This window comes from Coenobita brevimanus, chromosome 72 (genome assembly GCF_032717465.1).
Source record: "Coenobita brevimanus isolate Jiangsu-jjx chromosome 72, ASM3271746v2, whole genome shotgun sequence".
Lineage (NCBI taxonomy): Eukaryota > Metazoa > Arthropoda > Malacostraca > Decapoda > Coenobitidae > Coenobita > Coenobita brevimanus.
Genome location: NC_137025.1, coordinates 14,777,395 through 14,804,685, shown reverse-complemented (window position 1 = coordinate 14,804,685; position 27,291 = coordinate 14,777,395). Strand labels below are relative to the sequence as shown.

General features: G+C 42.2%; 1 protein-coding gene across 1 annotated transcript in view; it reads right to left on the bottom strand.

The window, feature by feature from the left end:
- Positions 1-23,652, bottom strand: part of LOC145407052 (uncharacterized) — a 137,622-nt gene extending 113,970 nt beyond the window's left edge. Inside the window, exons 1-5 of the mRNA XM_080278075.1 lie at positions 23,542-23,652; positions 9,467-9,673; positions 8,369-8,513; positions 7,464-7,559; positions 7,102-7,263 (exon numbers count right to left, since the gene is read on the bottom strand). Coding sequence (XP_080134201.1) covers positions 7,102-7,263; positions 7,464-7,559; positions 8,369-8,513; positions 9,467-9,673; positions 23,542-23,603 — 672 coding nt within the window. The 5' untranslated portion in view covers positions 23,604-23,652. The remainder of the gene's footprint in view (positions 1-7,101; positions 7,264-7,463; positions 7,560-8,368; positions 8,514-9,466; positions 9,674-23,541) is intronic.
- Positions 23,653-27,291: the final 3,639 nt, after the last annotated feature.

Below are 27,291 nucleotides of genomic sequence, written 5' to 3'. Positions count from 1 at the left end.
AGCTCAACAGATTAGTAACACATGATTTTCCTTTTCTGAAACCAAACTGTCTTTCTGTTCTGCTTCTTATGTAGCTGTAAAATAGCTTTGGTTGATCACTACTTTTATTTATTACATCCTCCTCAAACTGTTTTAGGGCTTCCTTTCTTATTCTTGTATAATCGTTTCTTGCCTGTTTGTAATTATTATATGCCCTTTCACTATTGTGTCTTCTGTATCTATTCCACAACAAATCTCTTTTTTCTTTTGATTTTTTACATTCTGTATTGAACCTTTTCTTTCTTTTCTTTTCTGCTTCTTTGTGCTGTGGGATGTACTTCTGGACTCCTATTTCATAAAGTTCACAGAATTTTTTATATACAGAATTTAAATCTTGTCCTCTAAGCTCCATTTCCCAATCAATTTCTAAGAAGTACTTCTTTAGGTCATGATAATTTCCCTTTCTATAGTTTAGGCTCTTTTTGTAACTTTCATTGCAGTTAACTATGTCATATGCAATCCTGAAGTTGCAATTTAGTACTGCATGGTCGCTTCTGCCGAATGGAGGGTGATATATTAAATTGTCAATATCATTTTCTTGCCTAGTAAATATGAGATCTAGCACTGAGGGTACATTGAGTCCTCTTTTTCCGGTGCTTTCCCTTACATGTTGCGTTAGGAAAAACTCTTGCATGAGATCCAGGAGCTTTTGGTCCCAACAGCTTTCTTGGCTTATTATATCTAGAGTATTCCAATTTATATTTGTATTAAAATCTCCAGTTACTATAATTCTTTCTGATTTCTTTTCCATTCTATGTAGTAATGCTCTTAAACTCTGAATTGTACTCTCTGCCAGGTCCTCATATTCGTCTCTTTCCCATGTGTTTGATCTGGGTGGCATGTACAAATTGGCTACAATTACTTTCCCTTCAGATGTATTGATCTCTACTGCAATCAGTTCTACTTGTGAGGGTATATCTAGTTCTATTTCTTCGAGTTTTAGATTTTTCTTAGTTAATATTATAATTCCTCCTCCTTTTTTTAAGTTCCTATCTCTTCTCCACATATTATATTCCTCTAAGTTTAGGATGTCATTTGATATCCTTGGTGTTAATTTTGTTTCAGTTAGGCATATTATATGTGGTTCATTTTCTCTGACAATCATTCATCTCTAATAATTCAGATACCATTTCACCCACATCTGAGTACATCAACTTGAATCATCTTGTTTATATACCTGTCATGATGTGGTTCTACTACCTTCCTCCTTTTCATTCCCTCCTGTTTATGTACCACTTTCGTACCTGCAATCCAATTTCTTTGTAAAAAAAATTTATTCTCCTCCTCCTCTGATATTCTCTCATTTTTTGTTTTTGCTTCCTCTCTCTTCTCTTTCAGTAATTCCAGTTCCTCTTGTGTTAGGCATCTTTTTATCCATACATTTTTGAACTCCTCTTTCCATAAGATTCTTTGCATTTTTCAGTATCTCCTCCACAGTGTTTACACTCCGGAAGGTTACCTTTAGGGGTCTTGATTTGCTTCTCTCGTATTTCCCTAACTTTTGTGTTCCTCTATGTCTTTACTACAGATTTCCTCTGATACTTCTTTCAATATGCTCATTACATTTGCCATCTCCTTTTTGTCTCCTGAGATCTTGTTTTTTACTTCTTCCTCTTCTATACCAGTGATTACTATAGATTTGTTGATATCTACTGAATCTCTGACTAACTTAGGATTGTTTTGGATTATTCTTTTCACTTCCTTTTCAATGCTTTTTTCTTCCACCCTGGTTTCTAAGTCTTTCTTTACTTTCACCATTTCAGCATAAGTGGTTTCCGCATCATTTTTGTAGCTTTGCATGGCTTCATTCACCTGTGTTATCTTCTCCTCAATATCACTGCTCTGGTCTATCAGACTGCTTACTTGCCTAATTGTCTCTGTATCATTTTTGAACTCTTCCACAATACTCTCGTGGTTGACTACTGTACTTGCCATTTCACTAATTTTCCTCCTAAGTGAACCCAATTCTACCGTTAACTCATCTATGGTTGCGTCTTTCTTGTTGACTTCCTTTCCTAATTTTTCTATTTCTTCATTTTGCATGTGCATCTGTTTCTTAATTTCATCAATCTCATTCTGAAAAGCCATCTCTAATCTATGTACTCGTTCCACCAATTTATTGTGATTCTCCATTTCAACCAATTCTTGGTAGAAATCATCATCCTGCTTTCTACCTTTATCCCTTTTCTTTTCCAAATTTGCTTTACTAAAGTATGTGGTCAATTTGCAGTACTAAAAGCACATATAGTACTTACATTCCCTGGGGCAGTTGTAGACTAAACAAACGATCAGCTGACAGTGTGCATTCTTGCACTACTTTGTTTTCTTTTCTGTTTGAACAAGTCTTACTTAAAACTTCTTTTTTATATCAGAACACAATTTAGTCTAACCTGGTACAGAGCTTGACTCATATAAAGATACTAATTTTGGGAATGCCACTGGCCAAGTTGGCCAGGTATGGAGCAGTGGTGGCGCGCGTCTGCTCTCCTCGGTGCCTAGTGTGTGTGTGTGTGTGTGTGTGTGTGTGTGTGTGTGTGTGTGAGAGAGAGAGAGAGAAGGTACGGTTTGGATCAAGTCCCTGAGCTCATCTAAAAGATTCACCGTGAAGCAGTGTAAAAGGGGAAGTGATTACATTTATTTTCCATTCATCCATCCATCCATCAGGCACACATAATAATAGATGGATAGGCATGGTGACATAAGATCTGTATGTAACTCAAGAATCATTGATAAATATCACTACCTCAATTTGTTTTTTCTTTTCAACTTTTCTTCATGTCACTTGTTGCACTGCAATAGAGAGAGAGAGAGAGAGAGAGAGAGAGAGAGAGAGAGAGAGAGAGAGAGAGAGACACACACACACACACACACACACACACACACATTCCCGAAGCACTGAATCAGAGTACAAGGGCTCCACCCACAAACCCCCTCACCTCCTCATTCTCACATCTCCTACTTCCTAACTCTGCCACTCTCCCCTCAAAAAATGATTAAAACATCATCTGTGGCTGAAAATTGTACTGAAACTGAGTCTTACAACTTAAATCCTAGACTGTACATGTGTAACACAGATAGTTAACTGTTGAACTGTGACTGCAAGAAGTGTGGAAAAAAACAAAACTTGGGGGAAATCAAGGAAGCGGGCAGGTCATCATCATCAGTGTTTAGGAACAATCTCTCCAACGGCTGCGCTGATTTACCAATCAACGCTCCAACTGGATGAGTCAGTGTATCACATATTCTAAATCCTCATTTATAGCTTTTAGATGTATGCTTATAAAAATGCCCAGCAGTTGTGGTAATCCAGGAATAATAAGAACCTGTGAAAGACTCATTTCAGTAGAAAATATGGAAAGCCCGCACCCATTTGCTAAAGAATTAAGCTCAACGAATCAACGATTCTTACAATGACATGGAAGCAGCTGAAGGCGACAACAACACCACTTCTGTTGTATCCACACAGGACTTTGAGGGGTTCCTGGGTGAGGCGGCAGCATGAGGCAGCAGCCCACTCACTTTGTGCTGAGAGGCTGTAGTCAGCCTCAATCCTTGGAACCCCTCCCCCTCCCCTGCCCATTCAAGCAATGTCATCAGACTGAGGCATGTAAGAATCTTACAATATTGTTCATTTCCATTAAATATGCTTTATTAACTTCTTCTCCGGATTGCTAGTGTTCACTGGTGACCAGTATGATGTAGGTTTTGACCAGTTTGATGTTGGTTTTGGGGTAAGAGGGGCAACTTTTCCAAAATGACAGACTCGTAAGTAATTTTCCCCATTAGTTAATTCTAACTCGCAGAATTCTCAAATCAAGGCGAGTCTTCAGTCTCGTAAGAGGGCAATTTAGGAGATTCTACTGTACTGTATATTCATAATCTTCCTTCAACAAATGTGGGAAAAAAGAAAACAATGAATACAATATGGTAACTGGAAAAAATTATATATATATATATATATATATATATATATATATATATATATATACTGTATATATATATTGTATATATATATACACTCAAACCTCGAGTACCGCGGGCAATAGGGACTGGACAAGGACCGTGGTACCCAAATCCGCATCACTCAGACAATATGTTTACGTGTATAATGGTACAATGTGTCCTGGCGAATTTTCATAACTCACTTTTATCCCTTTTTACAACCTAACCCCACGGAAATTATCTCCACTTGCACCCACCATCAGGTAAAACAGTGAGTTATAGCTATTGTAATTTTAAAAATCGGTGTTATTAAAAATAGCATTAACAAAAACAGAAGCTGGGCTGGGTACCTTTTAATTGATACGTAGCTCCACGGTATTTTTCTCCTGCCTCTCAACCCCAATGTTGTTGTCAAAGTTTCGCCTTCTCTTGTGTCATATGGCATCATGTGGCCTTCAGGAGAGACCTTAGGCCGTATGGTTAGACGAAAATTTATGGGTTTGGCGGTTTTAGGGGACGAAACTGAATGAAAATTTGTGCTAACCAGAAAAAATTACATTCATTCTTGTGTTCTCATGAGTTAATGTTCCGTTTTACATTCTTCGTTTGATATCGCGCATCCCTACACATTTCAGAAAGACTAAGCATATGGCTAAACTGCTCAGTCAGTCCGAAATGTGTTGGGAAAAGCGATATTGAATGAAGAATGTGAAACAGAATGCTAACTCACAAGAACACATGGATGAAAGAGTCATCCATCATCCATCGTCCAATCCTACATTGCCCCATGAGGAGCGTAGGAGCCCGTGGCTAGGCAGTTGGTCCCGACATTTAAGATGAAAGTGATCAGCCTCACTCATCCCCGAGTGGCATTACATGAGCAATCAACCCCAACCACCCCTTGGATATAAACCATCACCGGCTCAATGTGCTTTTTTTTTTGGGGGGGGGGGGGGCAAACATTTTCGTTCCATTTCATCCCCTAAAATTGCCAGACCCATAAATTTTAGTCTAACCATACGGCCTAACGTCTCTTGTAAGGCCACATGATACGAGAAGGCAAAACTATGACAATATTATGGGTCGGGGTGGGGGATGAGTGCCGGGAGGCTACGTATCAACATAAGGGTACCCAACCCGACTTTTTTTGTTAATGCTATTTCTAATATCACCGGTGCTCTTAATTACAGTTATTATATCTCACTGTTTTACCTGATGGTGCATATAAGTGGGGGTAATTTATGTGGGGTAAGGTGGTAAGGAGGAGTAAAAATGAGAATTTCTCTGACGCTCAACATAACGCCCTATAGGCCTAAGCTTCTCAGTCAGCTCCAGGAAAAATATAAACTTTCAGTGCTACAAGGTTCGCATCACTTCCTTCACACGATCTTTATCTTCTGGTCCTTCCAAATCGATATGATGATGCTTTCATGTACTCCACACTTTTTTGCCATTTCGGTAATCGTACGCTTTACTTAAAGCAGTAGAAGGACCTTACCAATTCAATTCGTATTCCTCCAGTTTGTTTTAAGTGTTTTTCCGACTATTTTAAGGGAGATAAATTACAACTTCCTGCAGAAAAACTTCCCACTTTTTATCATCACATTCCTTAAGCCATACCTACGATTGTCTTGACATACTCAAAGGTGGTTTTTGTCTTCAAATTTCCCAACTGGATGCTAGGTTAGATTAGGTTAAATTATTAGATATAGTTAGGCTAGGTTAGGTCAACTGTAGTTAAACATTTAGGACAGGCCCTTTCGGTGTTACCCTGACAAGTCAAACGAGTTGACACAGTGGAACACAGCTAAAAACAACGGGGAAACTGATTTAGCATGAAACGTTTATTTACCTCCCATAAGTAATCCGAAAAATATAAGACTATCAGGAAGATGATCGAAGAATGTGGAACTGAACGCTAACTTGTGAGAGAACATGGATGGAAGTAATTTTTTTTCCTGGTTAGCAAACATTTTTGTTCAGTTTCCATCCCCTAAAACTGCGAAACCCATATGACTGTGAGGTAAAGTCAGTGAGATGCGAGAAAGGACTTTATAGCCGTATGCTCAGTCGGTCCGAAACGTGTTGGGAAGCACGAATTCGAACGAAAATGTAGAACTGAACACTAACTTACGAGAACACATGGATGAAAGTTTTTTTTTTTTTAAATTAGGAAACATTTTCGCTCCATTTCGTCCCCTAAAACTGTGAAACCCATTATGAGTGTGGGATAGAATTAGGCGAGGTGCGAGAAAGGACTGATAACCGTATGCTAAGTTAGTTGGAAATGTGTTGGGAAGCACTAAATCGAACGAAGACTGTAGAACTGAACGCTAATTTACGAAAACACATGGGTAAAAGAGTAGCTTTGTCTAATTAGCAAACATTTTCATTCCATTTCGTCCCTTAAAACTGCAAAACCCATTATGAGAGGGTAAGAACTAGGTGAGGCTGAGAAAGGACTAATAACCATATGCCCAGTTGGTCTGAAATGTGTTGGGAAGCATGAAATCGAATGAAGAACGTGGAACTGAACCCTAACTCACGAGAACACATGGATTTTTTTTTTTTTCCTGATTAGCATACATTTTCGTTCCATTTCGTCCCCTGAAATTGCGAAAACCATAAATTTCATCTAATCATTTGGCCTTGAGTGTGCCCATGAAGCATATTTCCATTCTGTATGCGTATTCATCTCGCCATCAGGAACCCTCAGCCAGGAACAATGCTCGCCCAGTCGTTTCAAAACTAACCATAGGTTTTTCTCGAAAATATGCTCAGTGTGTTTCCCAGGCAAAATTTCCTCAATCTAACACCTAACCTATCCCACTAGTGCTGCTTGGCTTAGGTGGCTGGGTGTGGTATTGAGATAATACCCATACAGAATGGAACTATGCGCCCAGGAAAGGTACACAGAGTTTAGAGGGTGACGTCATCGCGCGCGACTTCAAATTTAGTCGCCAGGCCAGCTGACTTCCAGTGTGAGCTTGAGTTTTTCCACATGATGACATGACTTGGCTCATTATGCTGACTGCGTTAGAACAAAAACGTGTTACTCAACCACATGTTACTCAAGGATTGAGTGTATATAGTTATTGTACTGAAGGGTTAGGGGCTGACCTCTTCTCCTTTCTTGCCATCTGTGGTGACCTGCCAGGTAGTGATTGAGAGCTGAGCCTGGTCCCCCTCCTTCAGTGTTGATCCCTCCCCCACCCCAACATCCTGTGTTGCCACCACACCACTGCTACTCTCACCACTCGCCATTGCTCGACATATACCTATCTGAAGGTCAGCAATGTAAATAAAACTTTAAATACATTACTAGTTTTTAAAAAATCATCATCATCATCATCATCCTATACTTCCAAAGTTAAATACAATAAACTCCACCTGTAGAAGTCACAGCAAAATGTAAACACATTACAATGAAATGACTCAGTTTATAAAAACTGTAATCATGGATGAGGTGCAAGTGACTTTACCTGTGTGAGGAAATCAATGGAATTTGAAGACTCCAGCAAAATGGACCAATTCCTCTGCTGGTCATCAGTAAAGCTGGCATAGTTGTTGGCCTGGACCTATTAGGCAAGAAATGTTGATGTTTTAGTTCAACTGTTGCACTCCATCACTTAAGTTTTTCAGTCTTTATTTGAGCGCAAGAGACTAATACATTTTACAGAGACTTAGGCATGTCAGTAAAGGTTGGGGTATGGTCAGGTATGGTAACATCCACATACAAAAATTCCAGATCAGAGAAATGATTCTGCAATTGTAGGATCTCATACAGCACTGTCAAAAACACAAAATTAAGTCCCAGACATTTGCCTTTTCTGAGAAAATAAGACTTTAAAATACTACATTCATCCTGTGACGTTTCAGTTTAACATTCTTTTCCTGGCTGGCTACAAATAAATATGGTTCTATTAGTAACACATGGATACAACAGCATGGTCTTATGATTCCACTTCTGCAATTTACAGGCAAATAAGTCCCAATATACACAAGTTAGAGGTAGAGGTTAGAGGTTAAATCCATCATCTAATCCAACTGCAAATAACAATATCTCCAAACACTGCCTGCAATATTAATGCAATGCAATTATATGGTAAAAAAAAAAAAAAAGAATACAGAACTAAACATTAACTGTAACAGATATCCCATATTACCCTCTCTGAGGATTAGGTTCTCAAAGTTAGATTACTTTAGTCCATTATAGTGAAGGTAAGTGACTAGCCTAATCAACTAGGTACATGATCAAAAGATGTCCAGTCACTTCTTGGAGACTGAACTCACACATGAGACAAGGTTGCCACCCTGACTGGGGTGCCCTAACCACCAGACCGTAACTTGTTAACATTGAGAAAATTCAGTAATACAAGCCCCTCACGGTCATGGAGAAGTGTTGTGTGATCCTGGCATGTGTAAGGTGGTCCTGCTTGGATCGATACACCAGTAGTTGGAAGTTGGCCTCAATAGGGTCACCGAGGATACAGCACATGACCCGACCCTGTGCCTGCCCACTCTGGTTCACACTGATGGAGAAAGGGCTTGGTCAGGGGAATCACTGCTCACAATGATCAGCAGTTGAATTCATTATTTACTGTACTGCACTGTACGATGCAAATACTGTATTCACTTACAGACAACTACTGATACTCCCTATACACCTCCCTGCTGTCCAAAAGGGGTTCATATTAACAAAATACCAAAAATGTTTGAGTTGAGAAAGTAGAAGACGACAAACATAACTGGCTTCTGGCATGGTTGCTGGGGAAGAGGTGAAGGGGTTGAGGGGTGGTTAGCAATTATTTTCACTGTACTTGACAGACTGCTCTATCACCATCATCATCCAATCCTGTGTTGTACCATGAGGAGTGTAGAAGCCCAGGGCTAAGCAAGTTGGTGCCGACATTTAAGATGAGAGTGACCTGCCTCACTCATCCCTGGGTGGCATTACATGAGCAATAAACCCCAACCACCCCATGGATATAAACCTGCCCAGACCCAATCCAACTGAAGCACCTTAATTACCCACTAAACCACCAGGCATCATAATATGGTTATATGGTTACCAACCAAAGTAGTATATAAATGGTTTCTAGGTGTATAGGAAACCATTTGGCTTGTCACTCAGTGTACAGTTACCTGTAGACAAATGGAAGGGGAAAGAATGAAGGGAAAAAACACAGAACAGGAAGGAAGGAAAGAAACACAGAAGAGGAAGGAAGGAAAGAAACACAGAAGAGGAAGGAAGAAAAGAAACACAGAAGAGGAACAAAGGAGAAAGACTGAAGGAAGGAGGAAGAGAGATAGGGGCAGTCACCCAAGAGCAGCACAACATCGAGTGGGTGTTAAGTGTTCCCACCTACCACTCTGAAAACAGAATGCTTAAAACAATAATAAAAAAATAAATAAATAAATAAATAATAATAATAATAATAATTTCTTATTCATACATTAAAAAGGCTTCATGAGTATAACTTACTAAAGGAAAGCATGTACAGGGACAGCCACTAAGACTGTTGAGGCTTGCTTGTTGCCTCCTGTTGCCTGTTCACCTGAGGTCTGATTGCCACTGCCACCCCGCACTATAGACTCAGCACGGTCAGGTCGAGGCTGCTTAGGGGCCACATACTTGAGGCTAGATGACTTTCCACTCGGATTCCCACCAAAAAGAGCAGACAGCTTGGAACTGAAAGATGTAATAGGTTAACTATTTAAGGTACTGTCATGCAGGTAGCCGAGCATGGATGTTAACCCTCAACATTCTTTCATCAACTAATGCCAACAAATACTGCAAATTCTACAGGTTCACTTCAAGAATATTCTCTAATATTAACAAAAACTACCAAACACTATTGCCTCAGCTCTGACATCACAGAAACTGTTATTTCACCCGAAAAACTTGTGATCGAACCTACAACACACTGAATTCTGATCAGGAAAATGGATTTATTGTCAAAACAGAATGAAAAGGTTAATGAAATGGAAAGATAACATAACAAAACATATATTTAAAAAAAAAAAAAAAAAGTGGATACGTAGAATGCATTCAATTTACCTGGTACAATGTTTTATTTTCTTTACTGGTGCTAAACCATCACCAAATTTAGTGCTGGTGATGGAAGCCTTCACATGATGGCACCAATATTGCCAGACACTGGAGCTGTTGGTTATACAATGGTCTCTCAACCCCCTCCCTATCCTCATAAAGGATAAACTGTAGTTGAGGAACCAGCAGTCCAGATGACTTGGGGTTGTAACTACTATTATAATTAAATTTATTGTTCATGTACAGTATATAGTACTTCATAACATATGATAGGGAGTAGGCTGTAGCACCAGCCAATCAGGGTGGTATTCCTAAGGGGAATGGGAATGATGGTGACAGGGAGAGATGGTGCTCGCAATTCACTAGCTACTGGACGATCCACATTTGCTGACCTTTTCAGTGTAAGTGACATGAAGTCTCCCAAACACTTTCCTCTAACTATCTCATGCACTATTCTACATGCGCTTTACATATCACACGGCATATCCCACTATGTCACAGGGGTTGACATCAACAAGGGCATGAGGCCAGAAAACTTTGCCTCCACTACCCAGTGGCAGACCTGTTGTGGGGAGGTGAGACAAGGGCTCTGCCAACATAGATTTTGGTTTCGGGATGAGACGGGGTTCAACCTGTGCTAGAGGATACAGGGCACTGTGGTTGCTAGACTGCTGCTTCTGTTGTAGTATCTTCGTTGCTGCTTGTAGTGGGTTTGTAGATCCGTTATACATATATTGTACTTGTGGATGAGCTGTAGTTATATGTGTGTAGGTTGGTAAGTAGATAATCTTAGTTCCCTTTGTCAAACAATGACAGGAGAGGTAAAGATGAGTATGGAACTACTGTATTTATAATTTTATTCTCTTGAAAAGATTAACTGAAGTCTCTCACACATGTGTGAAATAGAGTCCCAATAGCTACCTCCCAGACTGTCTTGCTCTATCTCTCGACAACCTCTCGCCCCTGTCGCTCGCTTCCTTCTGCCTCTCTAATTCCTCCTTTCTTGTATAGGAGAGCTTGTGTCACATGTACTGGACGTATGTTAGAGTTCTAGAAGCCTGTGTGTCTGTGTGTATGTAGCATTTCTGATGACACATTGCAGTCTTGGCATTCCTCACAAAAATCTCCAAACACATTTCCTTTCCCACACTTAGCTTAGCTTGACTATCATGTATTCTTAAGACTACACATTTATGTTCCTATCTATTATGATTTGTATTATTATAATATAGAATCCTGACACTTCCGCCCAACTGAGAGGGGCCTGAACCTAGGAGTAGCACCCCTGGAGGCGGCCCTATCAATGGGTGTATAATGGCAGGGCAGTTACAGTACCAAGGTGCACTTGGAGGGTGTCCCTGTTGCTGCCCTGGCAGGGTGCCCCGAGGCCACTGCTAGTCACGGATGGGCTACAGTATGGGTTCCAAATCCCATACCTAGGTCTGGGACTGTGTGGGTGGCTGGGGCCTGTGGTATGTCTCTCCCCATTATCTATTCTTACCAAATTATGACTAGTAAGAAAGATCTAAGCAAGACTGAGGAAACTAAATCACCCAAGGGAATCAGAGTGGCATCATAGAATGTGGGAAGTTTGGGTGGGAGAGCAGGGGAAGCACGTGGGGCATTTAGTAGGAGGTGGGTGGATGTGGAATATGTGCATGAAGTCAGGTATAAGGGAGGATCAGCCAGAATGACTGCCGGGAGGGATGCACGTTACAAGCTATTTTGGCAGGGCAGGGCAGGGCAGATGGATATGGTGGTGTGGGTGTGTTGATTAGGAAGAAATGGGTGGAATACCGGTATGTTATGAATATAATGAGAGTCAGTCATAGGTTAACTGTAGTGAAAATTTTGTTTGGTGGGACTGTGTTTGTGTTAATATCGATGTATGCTCCACAGGAAAGCTTGGATGAGGCAGAAAAAGATAGATTCAGGGATGGCTAAATACGTGTAGTATGTGGTCCGGGGGATGATGAGATTGTACAGTAGTTCTGGGAGGGGATTTAAATGGTCATGTAAGTGAAGAAGCTCATGGATATGAAGGAGTACATGGGGGATGTGCATTTGGTACAGGAAATGAGGAAGGGGAAAGGATACTTGAGTTTGGGGAGGCAATGAACATGACTGTGTGCAACACACGTTTTAGGATATGAGAGTGTAGGTTGATTACATACAAGTCTGGGGGAAACAGAAGCCAGATACAATATTTCATGGTAAGGAAGGCTAACAGGAGGTTAGTGTTGGATGTTAAAGTTATAGGGGATAAGGGATGTGTGCTGCAACACAAGTTATTGATATGTGACACAGTGCTTAAGGAGCAGGTGATGAAAAAGAGGACCTATGCAACTAGGAGGATAATATGGATGTTGGAAAACCAAGCAGTAAAGGATGCCTTCTATAACAAGATGAATAAAGAGGTGGCTGGACAGGGAGACACAGACTGATGTGTTTATGAATAATGCAGAGCCCTCATGAACCTCTTGAGAGTTATTAATTCAGTGTGCGGATGGACAAGGTCCCCCCCCAAAAAAAAAAAACAAAGTAACTTGGTGGTGGGATGAGGATGCAGAAATGGCAGCTAAGGAGAAAAGAAGGCTTTTTGGGAGTGGAGAAAGGGAAGCAGAGAGGACTACTTGCCTGTCAAGTGTAGGGCTAGAAGAGAGGTTTACAGGGCAAAGTCTGAACTTCAGAGACTTTTACTTGATAACCAGAATAGTGGGGAAAGGAAGAATATGACATTTAAGGTGGCAGATCAAATTAAGAGGAAGAATAGGGATATCACAGGTGAGCAATGTGTGATGAATGATGAAGGAAAGGTAGTGGTGAACAGTGAGGATATTAAAGATGTATGGAGATATCACTAAAATCGGTCATTGAATAGGGGTTTGACTGGGACAGGGAAGGTTCGAAGCCAGCAGATCCAGTGTTTGGCCCTTGGCCTTTGAATGACGCTGCTACTATAAGCAGGGCAATGGGCAGGATACAGGTGGGGATGGCACCAGGTGTGTCTGGGCTGACTGCTGAAACACTGACAGCCTATGGAGATATAGTGGACAATGTCATAATACGAATATATAGGCATACCCTGGTTTAATGATGTAATTGGTTAGGTTAAACCCCATCATTAGGCAGGGTATTGGATATCGGGGTACTTTTAACATGTAAAATAATGTGGACCATTTACCAGCCTCGGGTTTCCCCCAAAACCAAGCCCAAAACCTACCCAAATGAGCCCCAAAACAAGTTTAAAGTCAATCTAAATGGCCTAACAGCTGTCAAGGAAGCTAACCTAAACCTAACACCCGTAAATAACTAATTAAAACCAACAAATGAAATCTGAAAATCATCAAATATAAGTCTGGAAAAAAATCAAGCTTAGTAAACTGTACCCCAAAATGACAATGTTCGCCCCACCTATGGCTAAAACACAATAATCTAAGTCTAAAAACAGTTTATAAATCAACCTAAACACACAATTACAGTTTAAAATATCATCAAAATCGGTAAAAAAAAATCAAAATCCATTGTTAAACCAGGGTTTGGCCACCATTAGGCGGGGTATGGTCATATTTCTACCCCCATTGTTAAGCCGGGGTATTGCATCTAGGGATATCGTATATCGAGGTACACTATTATATACAGTGAGTCCTCGGTATATGAAAACCTGATGTTCGAATTTTCGATGGTACGGAAGCGATGAATGTAGGACAAATTCCACAATACGAAAAGCCTCTGTCTCGATGGTACGAAAAGCGATACGAGAGGAAATACGAAAGATTAAAAATGGGTGCACTGCACAGCGCCGCGCGTGCTTGCGGCGAGAAAATGAACTAACCCCTCTCTGGTAAACACATTTTCGCGTGCTTCTCAGTCGAGTAACATCCATCCTCTCCTTTCAGCTTCGCTGTATGTTACGCTGTTTTTCACTGTTCTTCACCTTTTCGTATTTTCACCACACCTGCCAAGCACCATGCATCATCTCTGGCATCCGGGAAACCAGCTGCAAGGAAGAAACAGCATCGTACTCTCACTCTTGAGAGGAAATTGGAAATAATAAGACGCCACGAGGAGGGGCAGGGAGTCTCGGAGATTGAGCGAGCTTTAGGCCTTGCACCGTCTAATACTACAGTAATTAGTTGTATATTTTATTTTTTAATGTCTTTATAATAGTATAGTACTGTATATGTGTACTGCATACTTCAAAATAGGAGGGGTAAAGTTTAAGTGGGGGGTCCAACCTGGAATGCATCCTCCCCTTTCTATGTATATTTCAATGGGGAAAATCGTTCCGATATATGAAATTTCGCATTACGAAAGGTTTTTCTGGTCCCTATCCCTTTCATATATTGAGGACTCACTGTACTATATATGAGTGTGCTGTCCCTGATGACTGGCTGAAGAGTGTAATTGTAAATGAGTACAAGGAGAAGGGTGATGTCCTGGAAAGTGGAAATTATTGAGGCATAAAGCTTTTGGACCACATAATAATCATACCTTCTAGGGTCCTAGAAGGTATGATTAGAGAAAGAGTGAATACTGATGAGATGCAGTTTTGGTTTATAACAGGTTTAAGGACTACTGATGCCATATTCATTGTCTGACAGCTTCAGGAAAAATACAAGGGAAAAAAAAGGGAACTGTACTTTGTTTTTGTTGATTTGGAGAAGGCGTTTGACATATCCCTGAGAGAGGTGGTGAACTGGGCAATGAGAAAGCCTGGGATTCAGGAATGGCTGGTTAGGGTGGTTATGGCCATCTATGTGGGTGCTCGCACCCAGGTAAGGATGAATGGGAGATTTGAGAGGGGAGTTTTCTGTGAATGTTGGTGTGCATCACGGGTCAGTCTTGAGTCCTTTGTTCCTGATTATGGTACTTGAGGCCCTCTCACGTGACTTCAGAAATGGACTCCCATGGGAGATGTTGTATGCTGAGATTTGGTGTTACCTGTAGAGAATGAAAGGGAGGTTGAGGAAAGATTTAGGAAATGGAGAGATGGTATGGGGCACAAAGGCTTCAGACTAACTGCAGATAAAACAAAAGTGATGGTATCTAGGGGTGGGGAGGAACTGTCAAAGAAGAGGAGGAGTAGCCATGTGCAATCTGCCACAAGGGCATGGGAAGTTATTCCATCTTGTGCAGTGTTTGTGATAAGTGGGTGCATAAGAGATGTAGTGGTATTAGAAGTAGACTGCGAGATAACGCTGATTTCATATGTATGGTGTGTTGGAGTGAGCATGTGGAGATTGCCAGGCATGAAAGGATTGAACTTGCTGCTGGGTCTCTTGAGTGTGTGGAAAGGTTTTGTTATTTGGGACACATGTTATGTGGTAGAGGTGAGGCTGGAGCAAGCTCTGTTGCTAGAGTAAGGAATGGTTGGAGGAAGCTGAGGGAGCTGTTGCCTCTTCTGACACTGAGAGGGCTCTCCCTCCATGCTATGGGATCTTTGCAGGTGGCATGTTAGAGGTGTTCTGTTGTATGGCAGAGAGACCTGGGCAGTAATGGAAGAGGATATCTTCAGGCTCAAACATACAGAAATGGCAATGATTAGGTGGATGTGCCATTCGTTCCTGAGTGTGAGACCTGGGGGGGCTAGGTTTACAATGGAAAAGTTGAGAGGTAGGATGGGACTGGAGTGTATTGGTGCTGTGATAAGGAGAGGTAGATTGAGATGGTATGGGCATGTGGAGAGGATGGGGGATGATAACTGGGTGCAGAAAGTGAGAAGTGCTATTTTGGGGGGTAGGGTGGTGAGAGGTAGACCAAAAAAAAAAAAAAAAAAAAGACCTGGGATGAGGTCACTGAATGCGACCTCAGGGATAAAGGATGCTGCCAGAGATTGTGCAGCTTGGAGAGACTCCATTAGGGGACCAAGGCTGATGCATGCAAGCATGTTGAAGCCTTCAAAAATGAAACAATCAAAATGAAATGATACTGTAACCCAGGCTTTTCAAACAGATTATGGTAGAAAGCCAATATCAAAATGAACACTAAACTTGGTCAAAAAAATATAAGCTATATCTTCATACCACTTATATGGTAAATATGAGGACAATGACACAGCAACTCCAGCGGTTTCCTTACACACCCAAGTTCTAAAGGAAAATTATTTTAATACTAGATACATCGCACATGGCTAACATTTGTTTCTTGACCAAATAATATGAAAACACCATGCAAGATACAGTAAAAGCTTGATATAACGGAATAATTCAGCCAACCCCTACTCCGTTTTATTAAATATTCCACTTTATCAAGCTTCCATTCCAAAACCACAGATGGAACGGAATTTTCAGGAAATTTGCGATTTTTCCTATATTTCTTCCCTAAGTCGTGATCTGAAGCCTACACACAGCTGCTACTAAATATGCTAGCTTCTTTTGCTATACACAGACATGCTGCCTATGCTAGTCATACTGATATACACAGAGCAGTCAGAACCCACAATAATAATAATAATACAGTAATAATAATATATAAAACAGTAAAAAACTCACCTCCAAATGGGGGGGATACGACTTGTGCATCACAATTTTTCCACAGCCATGGCCAAACCAGTTTGTTTTCGTTACGGAAACCCAACGCCTCGCAACAGAACAGAAAACTTCCAGTATGTTGCGAGTACCTTACAGAAAACAATTGTTCTGTTTTCTCAAGCTTCCATTTTATCCCATGTTCATTATATCAAGCTTTTACTGTATATCCAACCTACTTTGCGATACTAAAGAAAGTCACCGGAACACCCATGACTGTGTTTACTGTCGATCTGCTGACTGGATGTGTCAGAGCATCAATCAAACTCAAATATACACAATTTAAAAAACATAAATAGTACTGGAAACTTACCTAGAGGGAAGATGAAACCAAATGAGAGTGGGAACCCCTCAAAATTATAACCAACCTTACAGCATATCAACGAAAATATGCATTAGGTAATAACTGCATCAAAACCGTATTGCGCCTCAAGAGCATTCGGTAATCATGGCGCATTCAGGAGTAATCACACGACCATGAGATGGTGACGGTAGATGTGATCATACAGCAAATATTTATGTTCACCGGACAGGAGATATCCATACAGAATTCACATAAATTAGAAAAATAAAGTTCGGTAAATAAAACAGAACACTTGATATTTCATAAAATCTAGGCTACACACAGTATGGAAGCACAATAATTTAACCCTCTATCCATGAACTATTTAAAGCATATTAAAAAAATGACTATATATGCTACTTTGCAAAATATATCAAACAATCCTATCACAATTCATTTCAATAACCATTTGGAAATACCACGTGACTCATCATATGTTAACTATTATATGCTGTAACTTAGCTATATGGGAAAAACAGGAGATGATGATGCAATTTGAGCCGTTTTCTTACAGACCAATCTTCTCAAGGAAAAAATTTTAGTACTGTATCACATATATCACAGGTGATTAACATTTGATTTGTGAGCAAAAAATGTTAAAGTGAACAAACAAAATATGCCTACCTTGCAATATTACAGAAAGCCACCTGACCCCAACAGTGTGTTTACTGTCAATCCTGCTACTAGACAGAATGTCAGCACACCAAACTCATATGTACACAGTTTAAAAACCACAAATAGCACCAGAAGCCTAACTGAAGGCACTGAAACCTAACTGGGGGGCTTTGCCCACTACACCTCCAATAATTATAATCTACTGTACAGCATGCAAACTAAAATGTGCATTATGTAAAACCTGCACCAGAACAGTATCATGCAATAAGAGCGTTTGCTAATCATGGCACGTTTGGTAATCATCACACGACCACGCGGTGGTGATGGGAGGTGTGATCTATCTATCTATCTGTCTGTCTATTGCCAGACACCACAATCCTGTAAGGGGTGGCCATTTGACTTTGAGTTACTTGTTTGACGGGGAGGGGCACTAACCCTTCACCAAACCACTTGTTGACACGTGCCAGCACATATGGTTTGGTTATATGATTACCACCCAGCGTTGTAAATAGTTTCTTGGCTTACAGGAAACCATTTGGCTTGTCACTCAAATGGTTTCCTGTAAGCCAAGAAACCATTTACAATGCTGGGTGGTAATCATATAATCAAACCATACATGCTCCCTACGTGTCAACAAGTGGGTTGGTGGAGGGTTAGTGCCCCTCTCCGTCAAACAAATAACTCAAAGTCAAATGGCCATCCCTTACGGGATTGTGGTGTCTGGCAATAGATAGGTAGATAGATAGATAGATCGCACCTGCCATCACCACCGTCTGGTCATGTGATGATTACCGAACGTGCCGTGATTAACAAACGCTCTTATTGCATGATACTGTTTTGGTGCAGGTTTTACATAATGCAAATTTTTCATAAAGCAAATCTTTATAAACTTCACACAGAAATCCAGTAAAATATAATGGCTCCAGGTTATTCCATAAACTCTAAGATAAACACAATAATGGAACCCCTTGTTTATGAACATTTGGTTAATATTTGGATGTCCTGTACTTCGATCTCCCAATTTCAATGTATTTCTTCCTAAGTTATATTGGTCGAGTGATCAAGAAAAAAATACAATTTTGTTGTGCAATTTATATTTTTTATATTTAGCTATAAAGAATTCTATTTCTTGTCAAAATTCATGGGGTGGTAGTCATGGAGCATGACCTTTATCCTACATCCGCCCCCCCCCCCCAAAAAAAAAGCTACGATGGTGCTGCCACAGGATGGTCACCTTTGGAATTTCTGAACCAAGTCGATCCCACCACCATCATCATGGTGGCGTGATCTTGAAAACAACCAATGAGGACCCTCTGATGACGGTGTGAAATGGTGTGAGGTTTAGATGAACCAATGAGGACCCTCTAATCGTGTTGCCACTTGATGGTCACCTTTGGAAATTCTCAACCCAAGCTGACCCGACCACTCGATTCCTATGTTCACTTTGAATCCTATCATGGAGTGTACTGGACGTGACAGGACTTATTTTGATACAATCTGTGAATTACGAGGAAAGGACGAGTTAGTGAAAAAACTTTTTCAAGAGCACAGGATACTATCTATCAGAGACTGACCCAAATGCAACAACAGTGGATTGGAAGACTTTCTGTGGGGATGTGTGTCTTCACTGGCTCTGGAATCAGAAGCCTATCAGTGGCCTGGGAAAAATTTTTGAAATTCAGGAATCTAAGTTTAGGAAAAGAAAATACAACAGAGGTCATATGTCTGAAGGAATATGGGTGTTTGGCGGAAATGAGGGTGATTCTAAACAAACATTTGTAGTGCCCATGAAAAGCCACGACGCAGCTACGTTAATTCCGTTCTGCCAGAAATACAGTATATTCATCCGGGCACACTCATTCACACAGACTGTTGGAGGGCCTGTTTCATCTCTGTCTGTGTCAGGCTAGAGCCACAAGACAATTAACCATCAGGAATCCTTTGCGGACCCAGTGACGAGTTCATATGAAAGATGGTGAGCAATGGTGGATGAACATTAAGGCCTGGGTGCTGCACTCAGGAAACCACAAGCACCATTATGAACACTACTTTGTTAGACACCGTTACTTGTTCTGCCGTGTGCACCAAGACGAACGGAGGTGCCTTCACCACTTCATGAAAGGCGTGGCCTTATGTTTACCGCCGACTGTGTAATAAGTACCATAATTTCCATTTTTATTAGGTTAGGTTAGGTTAATGCAATGGGGACGGGTCTGGGTGGGCAAAGCCACCCCTCCCAGTTAGGCTAGGTTATTTGTATATACAGTATTTAGGGTAATTTTGGCTGTTCTGTTGTTTTTTTAATCGTATTTCAGGTAGCTTTTGTTTTCTTCTTCTTCTACTTGAGTTAAAGGGCGTTGTAGGCAGTAGTCTAATTAACCCTCGTCAGGGCCATCTCAGGGTACAGGACCAATGGTAACTTGAGGATGTTACAGCCGGTGTACACGCCTCGACTGCCTCAGGAACTCCAGGGTGTAGTGGATAACAGCAGCTTGATCTGTGGTGGCCAGACCACAGCTCCCTAACAACACTGCAAGAGTGGGGGTAGTAATACTCAAGGAAGCCAAAGCATCTTTGAGTCTCACTCGGAGGGAGTGAAAGCAGGGACAGTATAACAGGAAAAGGTGGATAGTGTGTTCAACATTCAGGCACCTCTGACAATTACAACTTGGGGCTATATTTATCCTATATAAATGGGATGCCAGACCTGTATGACCTATTCTCAGACACACTAGAGCAGTATCCAAGGCTCGGGACGATGACCGCGCCCATGGATTGGGAGAGGAATCTTGTCTATAATGCCCTAGGGTGGCATGTGAAAGACTTGCATGCATAGTTGAGTTCCAATGGGAGTGACAAGACTGTAGGACAAGATGGGAGAAGTTGCCAAAATCTAATGGGTAATGTTCCACAGAGGGGAAAGAATGTGCCATAGTAGCTTCTCTATCAACAACCTCATTAGCTCGTATACCCACATGGGAAGGTATCCACTGGAAATGCATGGAATATCCATTGGAGCCCAAGGACAGAAGGATGGACTGGCTCTCAAACACTAACTGCCTATGTGTAGAGGAGGACAGGGAACTTAAGAGCAAGAGAGATGACTGGAAGTCAGAGAGAACAACTATTGGCCGGAAGGGTATCATATCTCTAACAAACTGTAAGGCCCCTAAAATAGCATACAACTCAGAGGCCACCACAGAGTAGCTCCCATCTACTCTCCAGGTTCGACAAATGGAAAGGGCCTCTACAAACTTGGCTGCAGAGGATGATGGTGGTGTAAGGGAATGGGAGCCATCGGTGAAAACCTGGAGAATCCTCGATAATGAAGGGAGACAAGTTCTTCAAATATGTAAGGGGCAAAGACATCATTACTAGCTTGACAGTAGGGGATGTGGAGGGTGAGACTAAACATGGATGGCAGAGGGGACCAGGGTGGGACAGGGGAGACTGGGGAAGGAGTAGGAGGAGGGAGGGAGAGGACAGAGAAGGAGCGAAGGGTGCAGACAAGGAAAGGGGCATGGGAACAGAGAAGCCAGGAGGGAGCGAGGGGGTCAACAGGAGAATGGGTGAAAAGTACACGAAGAGGATGGGATTGGGAGAAGGACATGATGCGACAATAAGTCGAACAGTTATGATGATGTCTGGCCCATGCTAGCAGCAAGATACCAGCCTCCGCATGTAGGGAAACCACTGGGGAGGACCTAAATGCCCCCAAAGCTATCTGTAAGGCAGTGTTCCGGATGACTTCCAACCCATCCAAAACTGATAGGGAGGCAGAACCATAAATATTGACACCACACTGTATCTTGCTCAGGATGTAGACATTATAGAACTTCAATAAAACTTCCTGGGAGACCCCCAGTGTGTCCCAGCTAAACTTTTCATTATGTCAAGGAGTTTCAAACACGAGGCTCTTAAATACGCAATATGGGATTTCCACGTTAGGACAGGTCCATCCAGACGGAGGCCTAGGAAAGTGTGTTGGCGTCGCAAGTGGACTGGGCTGCCTCCTAGGGAGACATGAGGGAGAGAGGGAAAGCTATGCTTGAGGGTAAAACACATCAATGCACATTTCTCAACATTAACCTGCAACCCCCACCTGCCTAACCACTGAAGGAGGGCATCCACTCCAGCTTGAAGGCACTGTTGAGCCTCTAAGGTATTATTTTACTAGTGGACAATATGCAGTTTTGGAATTTTAGCACCATTAACGTATAGTATAGTCCCTAAGGATCACAATGAACCCCCATTACCCCATTCGGAAATTGATATTTTCAGAGATAATGAATTTAATTTACAATTCCTAAAAAACCCTACCTTGGATCTTCACTCGGCCACTCCGGGTGAAAAATGCATGCGTTCGTATGTGTGTTTCTCTTCCCTTCGACTGCACATGCGTCTCGTACCGTAGGTCTGTATCACCCACTCACAGGCCTACTTTAGGTCAAGCGATGGAATTCAACCAATAAATTTGAATCGCGCTCTTTGATTCAATCTGCATGGAAAATTCAAATCCTTCTTGTTATGGCCTCTGAAGAAGAAAGACATGCTGTGTGTCCCGGGTGTGATACTGATTATTTATGGGTGATTAAGCATTTCCACTCAGAACCTGAAGAGGCTACTGAGTTTTTTAGAAGACACAGTGTATTACCTTCTGAAGTTTATTGCCCAGACTGTCAGGAACTGTGTAAATTTAGAAAAGACAGACATCAGTGGTGCTGTGGTCGGTACAAAAAGTACGCAAAAACCAAGAAATGGGTACAGTACAATTTTTGTGTTTCTGACTACAAAGGAACTTTTCTGGACAACACACACCTTCTGGCTTGGTAAATTATATTGTTCATAAACCACTAGATTCAAAGGTTATGGAACCACGACGTTATTGCCAGACGACACTAGTCCTGGACAATCATATTACAAAGGTAAGCATTCCCCTAGGATAGGTTAGGTATATTGGGGTAGGTTTGGTTAGGTTTACTGTGTTTGGTGAGGTTACGTAACGTATTCCCCTAGGATAGGTTACGTAGGTTGGGGTAGGTTTAGTGTGTTGAGTGAGGTTACGTTACGTATTCTCCTAGGATAGGTTAGGTATGCTGGGGTAGGTTTGGTTAGGTTTAGTGTGTTGGGTGAGGTTACGTTACGTATTCTCCTAGGATAGGTTAGGTATGCTGGGTTACGTTTTGTTAGGTTTAGTGCGTTTGGTGGTTACGTTATGTCTGTTTGGTTAGGTTTCGTCTGTTCCGTTATGTTACCCGCTGGTGCAGTATATTTTTCTGGTGGATTTTGATGCGATTTAAGTTGATTTTTTTACTTCATTTTTAAAAAAAAATGCTTGATTTCACCTACTTGTCCAATCAAAGTTCATGATTGGAAAAGAGGGGTAATGAGGCATTTCTGACAATAATGAAAGTCAAAATCATTCAAATCGCATCAAAAACTACCAGAAAAATATATTGCACTACCTGCGGGGTGTATTGTCCACTTGTAAAAATTTACCCCTCTCACAACGTGGGAGCTGTACTGTGCAATGTAAGATCATCTGCATAGACGAGCTTTTGTTTTAATACAAACTGTTCTGAAATCCAATTCTTGGACAATTCCTCTCGAAAAAGTCTCCAAAAATAAATGACTCAAAATAAAGCCCAAAACAGAAAAAAAAAAACTTTGAAAATAGTGGTACAGTAGATCCAAATATTTACCATTTTTAAAAACAGACACTTATATACGATGATCTAAAAAAAAAAAAAAAAAAAAGGATCCTGTCAACACTTCATTCCAATGGGATATTTGGAAATATTCCATCACTGCCGTAAATTTTAATGATATAATGTCAAATTTCTAATATACAACATAACATGAATCCTCATAAAAAGCCTGGGATATACTGCTATTCTGTAATAACAACGAAATATTAATTATACAATAAAATACACGTCTAAGAATGAGGACTTAAAAACCTTCTACCTGTAGTTTCACAATACCGATATTTATAATTCAATCGTTTTATGTGAAAATACCTGGCTGATGATGATGGTGTGAAATCATCGTCATTCTCGTCGTCTGGAGCACCAAAAAACATCCTAAACGCCAGACTGTGGCTCAGCTGACCTCCTCTCAAACCCCTGAAGTTGAACCGTCTACTTACACTCGATCTCGGGACCGCTCTAATTTTACGTTTAGTTGATCTTATTTGGGAGATACTCAAATTAATTCTTTAAAAAATAATTAATTCATTAGTTCCAATTATTCTACATGAAATTCGGTATATTATTAGCGTGCACTATGTTTAAAATTGTATCTCCCTGATAACACATGCCGAATGCTCTAGGTATTTGTTGACACCCACCGATGATAACTCACATGACTGGCCACCTATCCATCAGCGTCTTAGACGCCCAGTTTTTATCAGTTTGAAGATTTTTTTTTTAATGCAAGGGAGAAGGAACCAAAGGCAGAGCCCGCAAATCAGTTCCTTCCAAGAAGAAAAACAAAAACAATACAAAAGACAGCCAAATTCAAGATTTTTTTTTTTTTTTTGCTTATTTTTAAAGGTATATGCCGTGCGAAACGGAATGCCACTTAACGGTGGCCTAGTATTTCTCATGCAGTCACGCTTTTCAAGAACATGAAAGTTATGAGGATACAATACTTGATATCTGCGACGAATTACCGAATCGACGGTCATTTACCGAATCGGCACTTTTACCTGGAAAACTGAAACACCGAGGGGAGACACAAGGGAGGCGCGGTAAGAGCCCGAGCAAGACGGGCATACGTCCCCAACCACCACGCGCCCCTCCTCCCCTCAACGGAATCCACGGGAGGTACTATTGCGGACAGGAGTTCTTAACCACCCTCGTCCAGCCAACCCGTGTATGTGGCAGTGTCGCATTCACGAGCACAGAAGTTGCCTTCGATGCATTTCTGTTGAAAAATATTCCTTCAGCTTTGGGCTTGTACTAATGGATAAAGCAATAGTAATAGTTACTTTGAAGGTTTGACTCTGATAACACGAATATATCATACTGATTATTTAATAACTTGTTTCTCTTATAGAGCCAAGCAAGTGATAAATATGTATATTTGGTTCCACTCCACGACTTCCTGTAGGTCTGAACCAGCGAACACAGAGTGAACAAGTTCAAAACACTCATTTGTTAACAGGAGAGAGAGAGAGAGAGAGAGAGAGAGAGAGTAGCGGGTGCCCGTGAAATTTAGAGGAATGAGGTGGAGAAATGAGGTGCTCAACAGTGATAAACAGGGATTTTTCCTTTCGTTTCGGTTGGCTTTCTATGCTTAAATGGTTAAATGAGGGTAAATTATGAAATATAATGACTGGATGACGACGTGGTAATAGGGTCTGGCTAATGGTTGTTTGGTGCAAGGTGTGCACTGTCCAGTGGTAAGCCTGATTCCAGGTAAAATGCCCGCCGTGCCCGCCGCCGGACCTCCCACCTCACCACCCCCCACCCCACCACCGGGCCGCCACCGCACCACCACCCCAGGAGGACACACCGGTGAGGTTAGTGACCCCGTTCAAGATGGTCATCGGGACATTACGGTCCTGGGTCCTTGTTCCTCGCAATTGTCCCAACCCCAGGTGATCAGGGAAAGTAGACTACATTGCGGGCGGAGCAATGATCGCCAGAATAGGGGTGGGACTGAACCAGATTCAGTCCCAGGTAACACCGTATTGACGGCTTTGTTACACCCTCTAGGGCAGGAGGCCCAAGGCTACGGCCTTATAAAGTGTGTGAAGGGGAAGGCGACCCCAGGCTCCGGCCTGGGGTCGCGGCTCCCTTCAGGAGCAACTTAATGTCGTCAGTCCCAAGCCGCGGCGAAAGTACGGCCCTGTACACCCATCAGTTGTTCCTGATCGGATAGATCAGCTTCCGACTATGGCCAGAGTACGGACCAGGGTAAAGAGCCCCTGCTATCGTACGTGTAGCACTTCCCTATTACGGGAGCACCACCACGTCGTCGGTCCTGAGCCGCGGCGAGAGGACGGCCCCATACGTCCGGCAGGTGTTCTCCGTACGGGTAGGCACTCTGTTCCGGCCGGGGCACATACCAGGGTAGAGAAGCCCCTGAAGGTAGACTCAATCCGTATTGAAGAGAGTGTGGCCTCTGTGCCCCTCACTCTGGCTTGTCTCCTACTACAGGAGCAACACCACGCTGGCAGTCCCAAGCCGTGGCGAAAGGACGGCCCGGTATGTCCTGCAGGTGTTCCCCGTACACCAGGCAAGTCCACGGCTACAGCCAGAGTACGTAACAGGGGAAGGCGACCCCAGGCTCCGGCCTCCAGACGTACTCGAGAGGACACGAGTAACGTGAGTCCTCCTCCAGCCTCTTTCCCTTCGGGGAGCCCTTCATCACCACCCGGGAATATAGCCCCGGAGGAGACGCTAGAGTGGTGGCAAGGCCCGATATCGGGCTTACCGCCTACACCCGGGAGTTCCTTGTTCCTGTCCGAGCTTCGTAGGAGACGCTGCCGCAGCCCAGTCCTGATGGCGCCTCTACCCCTTGGTGCCCACAGTCCCAGGACGCCCAGGCCAGACTCTCCAACTCCTGACGAAGGCGATCCAGGCTCCCTCACTCCCCGGAGCCAGAAACGGCAGGCCCTATTACTCCGGCTGTTTGGTCCCAGTCCTGAGGGCCACCTATCAGGTTGAGGCCCCCAGACCAGAGGGCCTCCCTGCACCCTACCGGCGCGGCCCTAGTATGAGGGCCGCCTCCCAGGTCGAGGCCCCCAGACGGGAGAGCCTCCCTGCACCCCACCTACGAGTGCGACCTAGAGTGAATATTACCCAGGAAACAGGAAAACGGTGATTCACTCCCCCCCCCTCTTGGTGTCAAGAACAACTGGGGAAAAAGAACAGTACACAGTGACTCCGTAAGGAACAGAGTAGTCAATCGTGGCCTACCAGAACTCAGTGTTGACGGGGCAGAAAGTGAACTTTGTGTGATTATCCCATTCCCCCCATGTAAGAGTCAGAGAGTTCTCTGTGAACACCTGAGGGAAGAGCGCGCGGGCCAGTTAAATGCCTAAGTGTAAGTGTCTCCGTGACAAGGTGACCCCGTCGAGTGTCGCTATCCGCGCCTACCTCATTTATAGTAATATTCCCCATACAGACTCCCAACCTTGTTTATTCCTTATGTGAACATATCCTGCCTCCAAGTGACGTATAAGCAATATTGTAGATAATTCACGATCTCCCTGTATGAACATTCTAGTGTGTATCCAGTATAACTTTACTTTGTGGTGCTAAGTATTAACTCTGTGTCTCTGTGTCCCTGTATCTCAAATATCACTCTACGTGTATTGTTACGGTTAGAATTAAGGTAATAGATGTGTTAAGGTATACTGCCTGGTTTTTATGTCCTGTTCCTTTGTTGGTGCTTTACTTCCGGTCTAGAAAGAGGACCCCGCTTCAGTAGCTAGTGTTTTTACGACGAGAAGGCGCCTTAAAAACACCAGCATAACACTAAACTTAGAGGAATACAATATATGGAGAAGAGACAGAAATTTAAAAAAAGGAGGAGGAATTATAATATTAATTAAGAAAAATCTAAAAGTCAATGAAATAAAACTAGATATACCATCACAAGTAGAACTGATTGCAGTAGAGATCAACACATCTGAAGGTAAAGTAATTGTAGCCAATTTGTACATGCCACCCAGATCAAACACATGGGAAAGAGATGAATATGAGGACCTGGCAGAGAGTACAATTCAGAGTTTAAGATCATTACTACATAAAATGGAA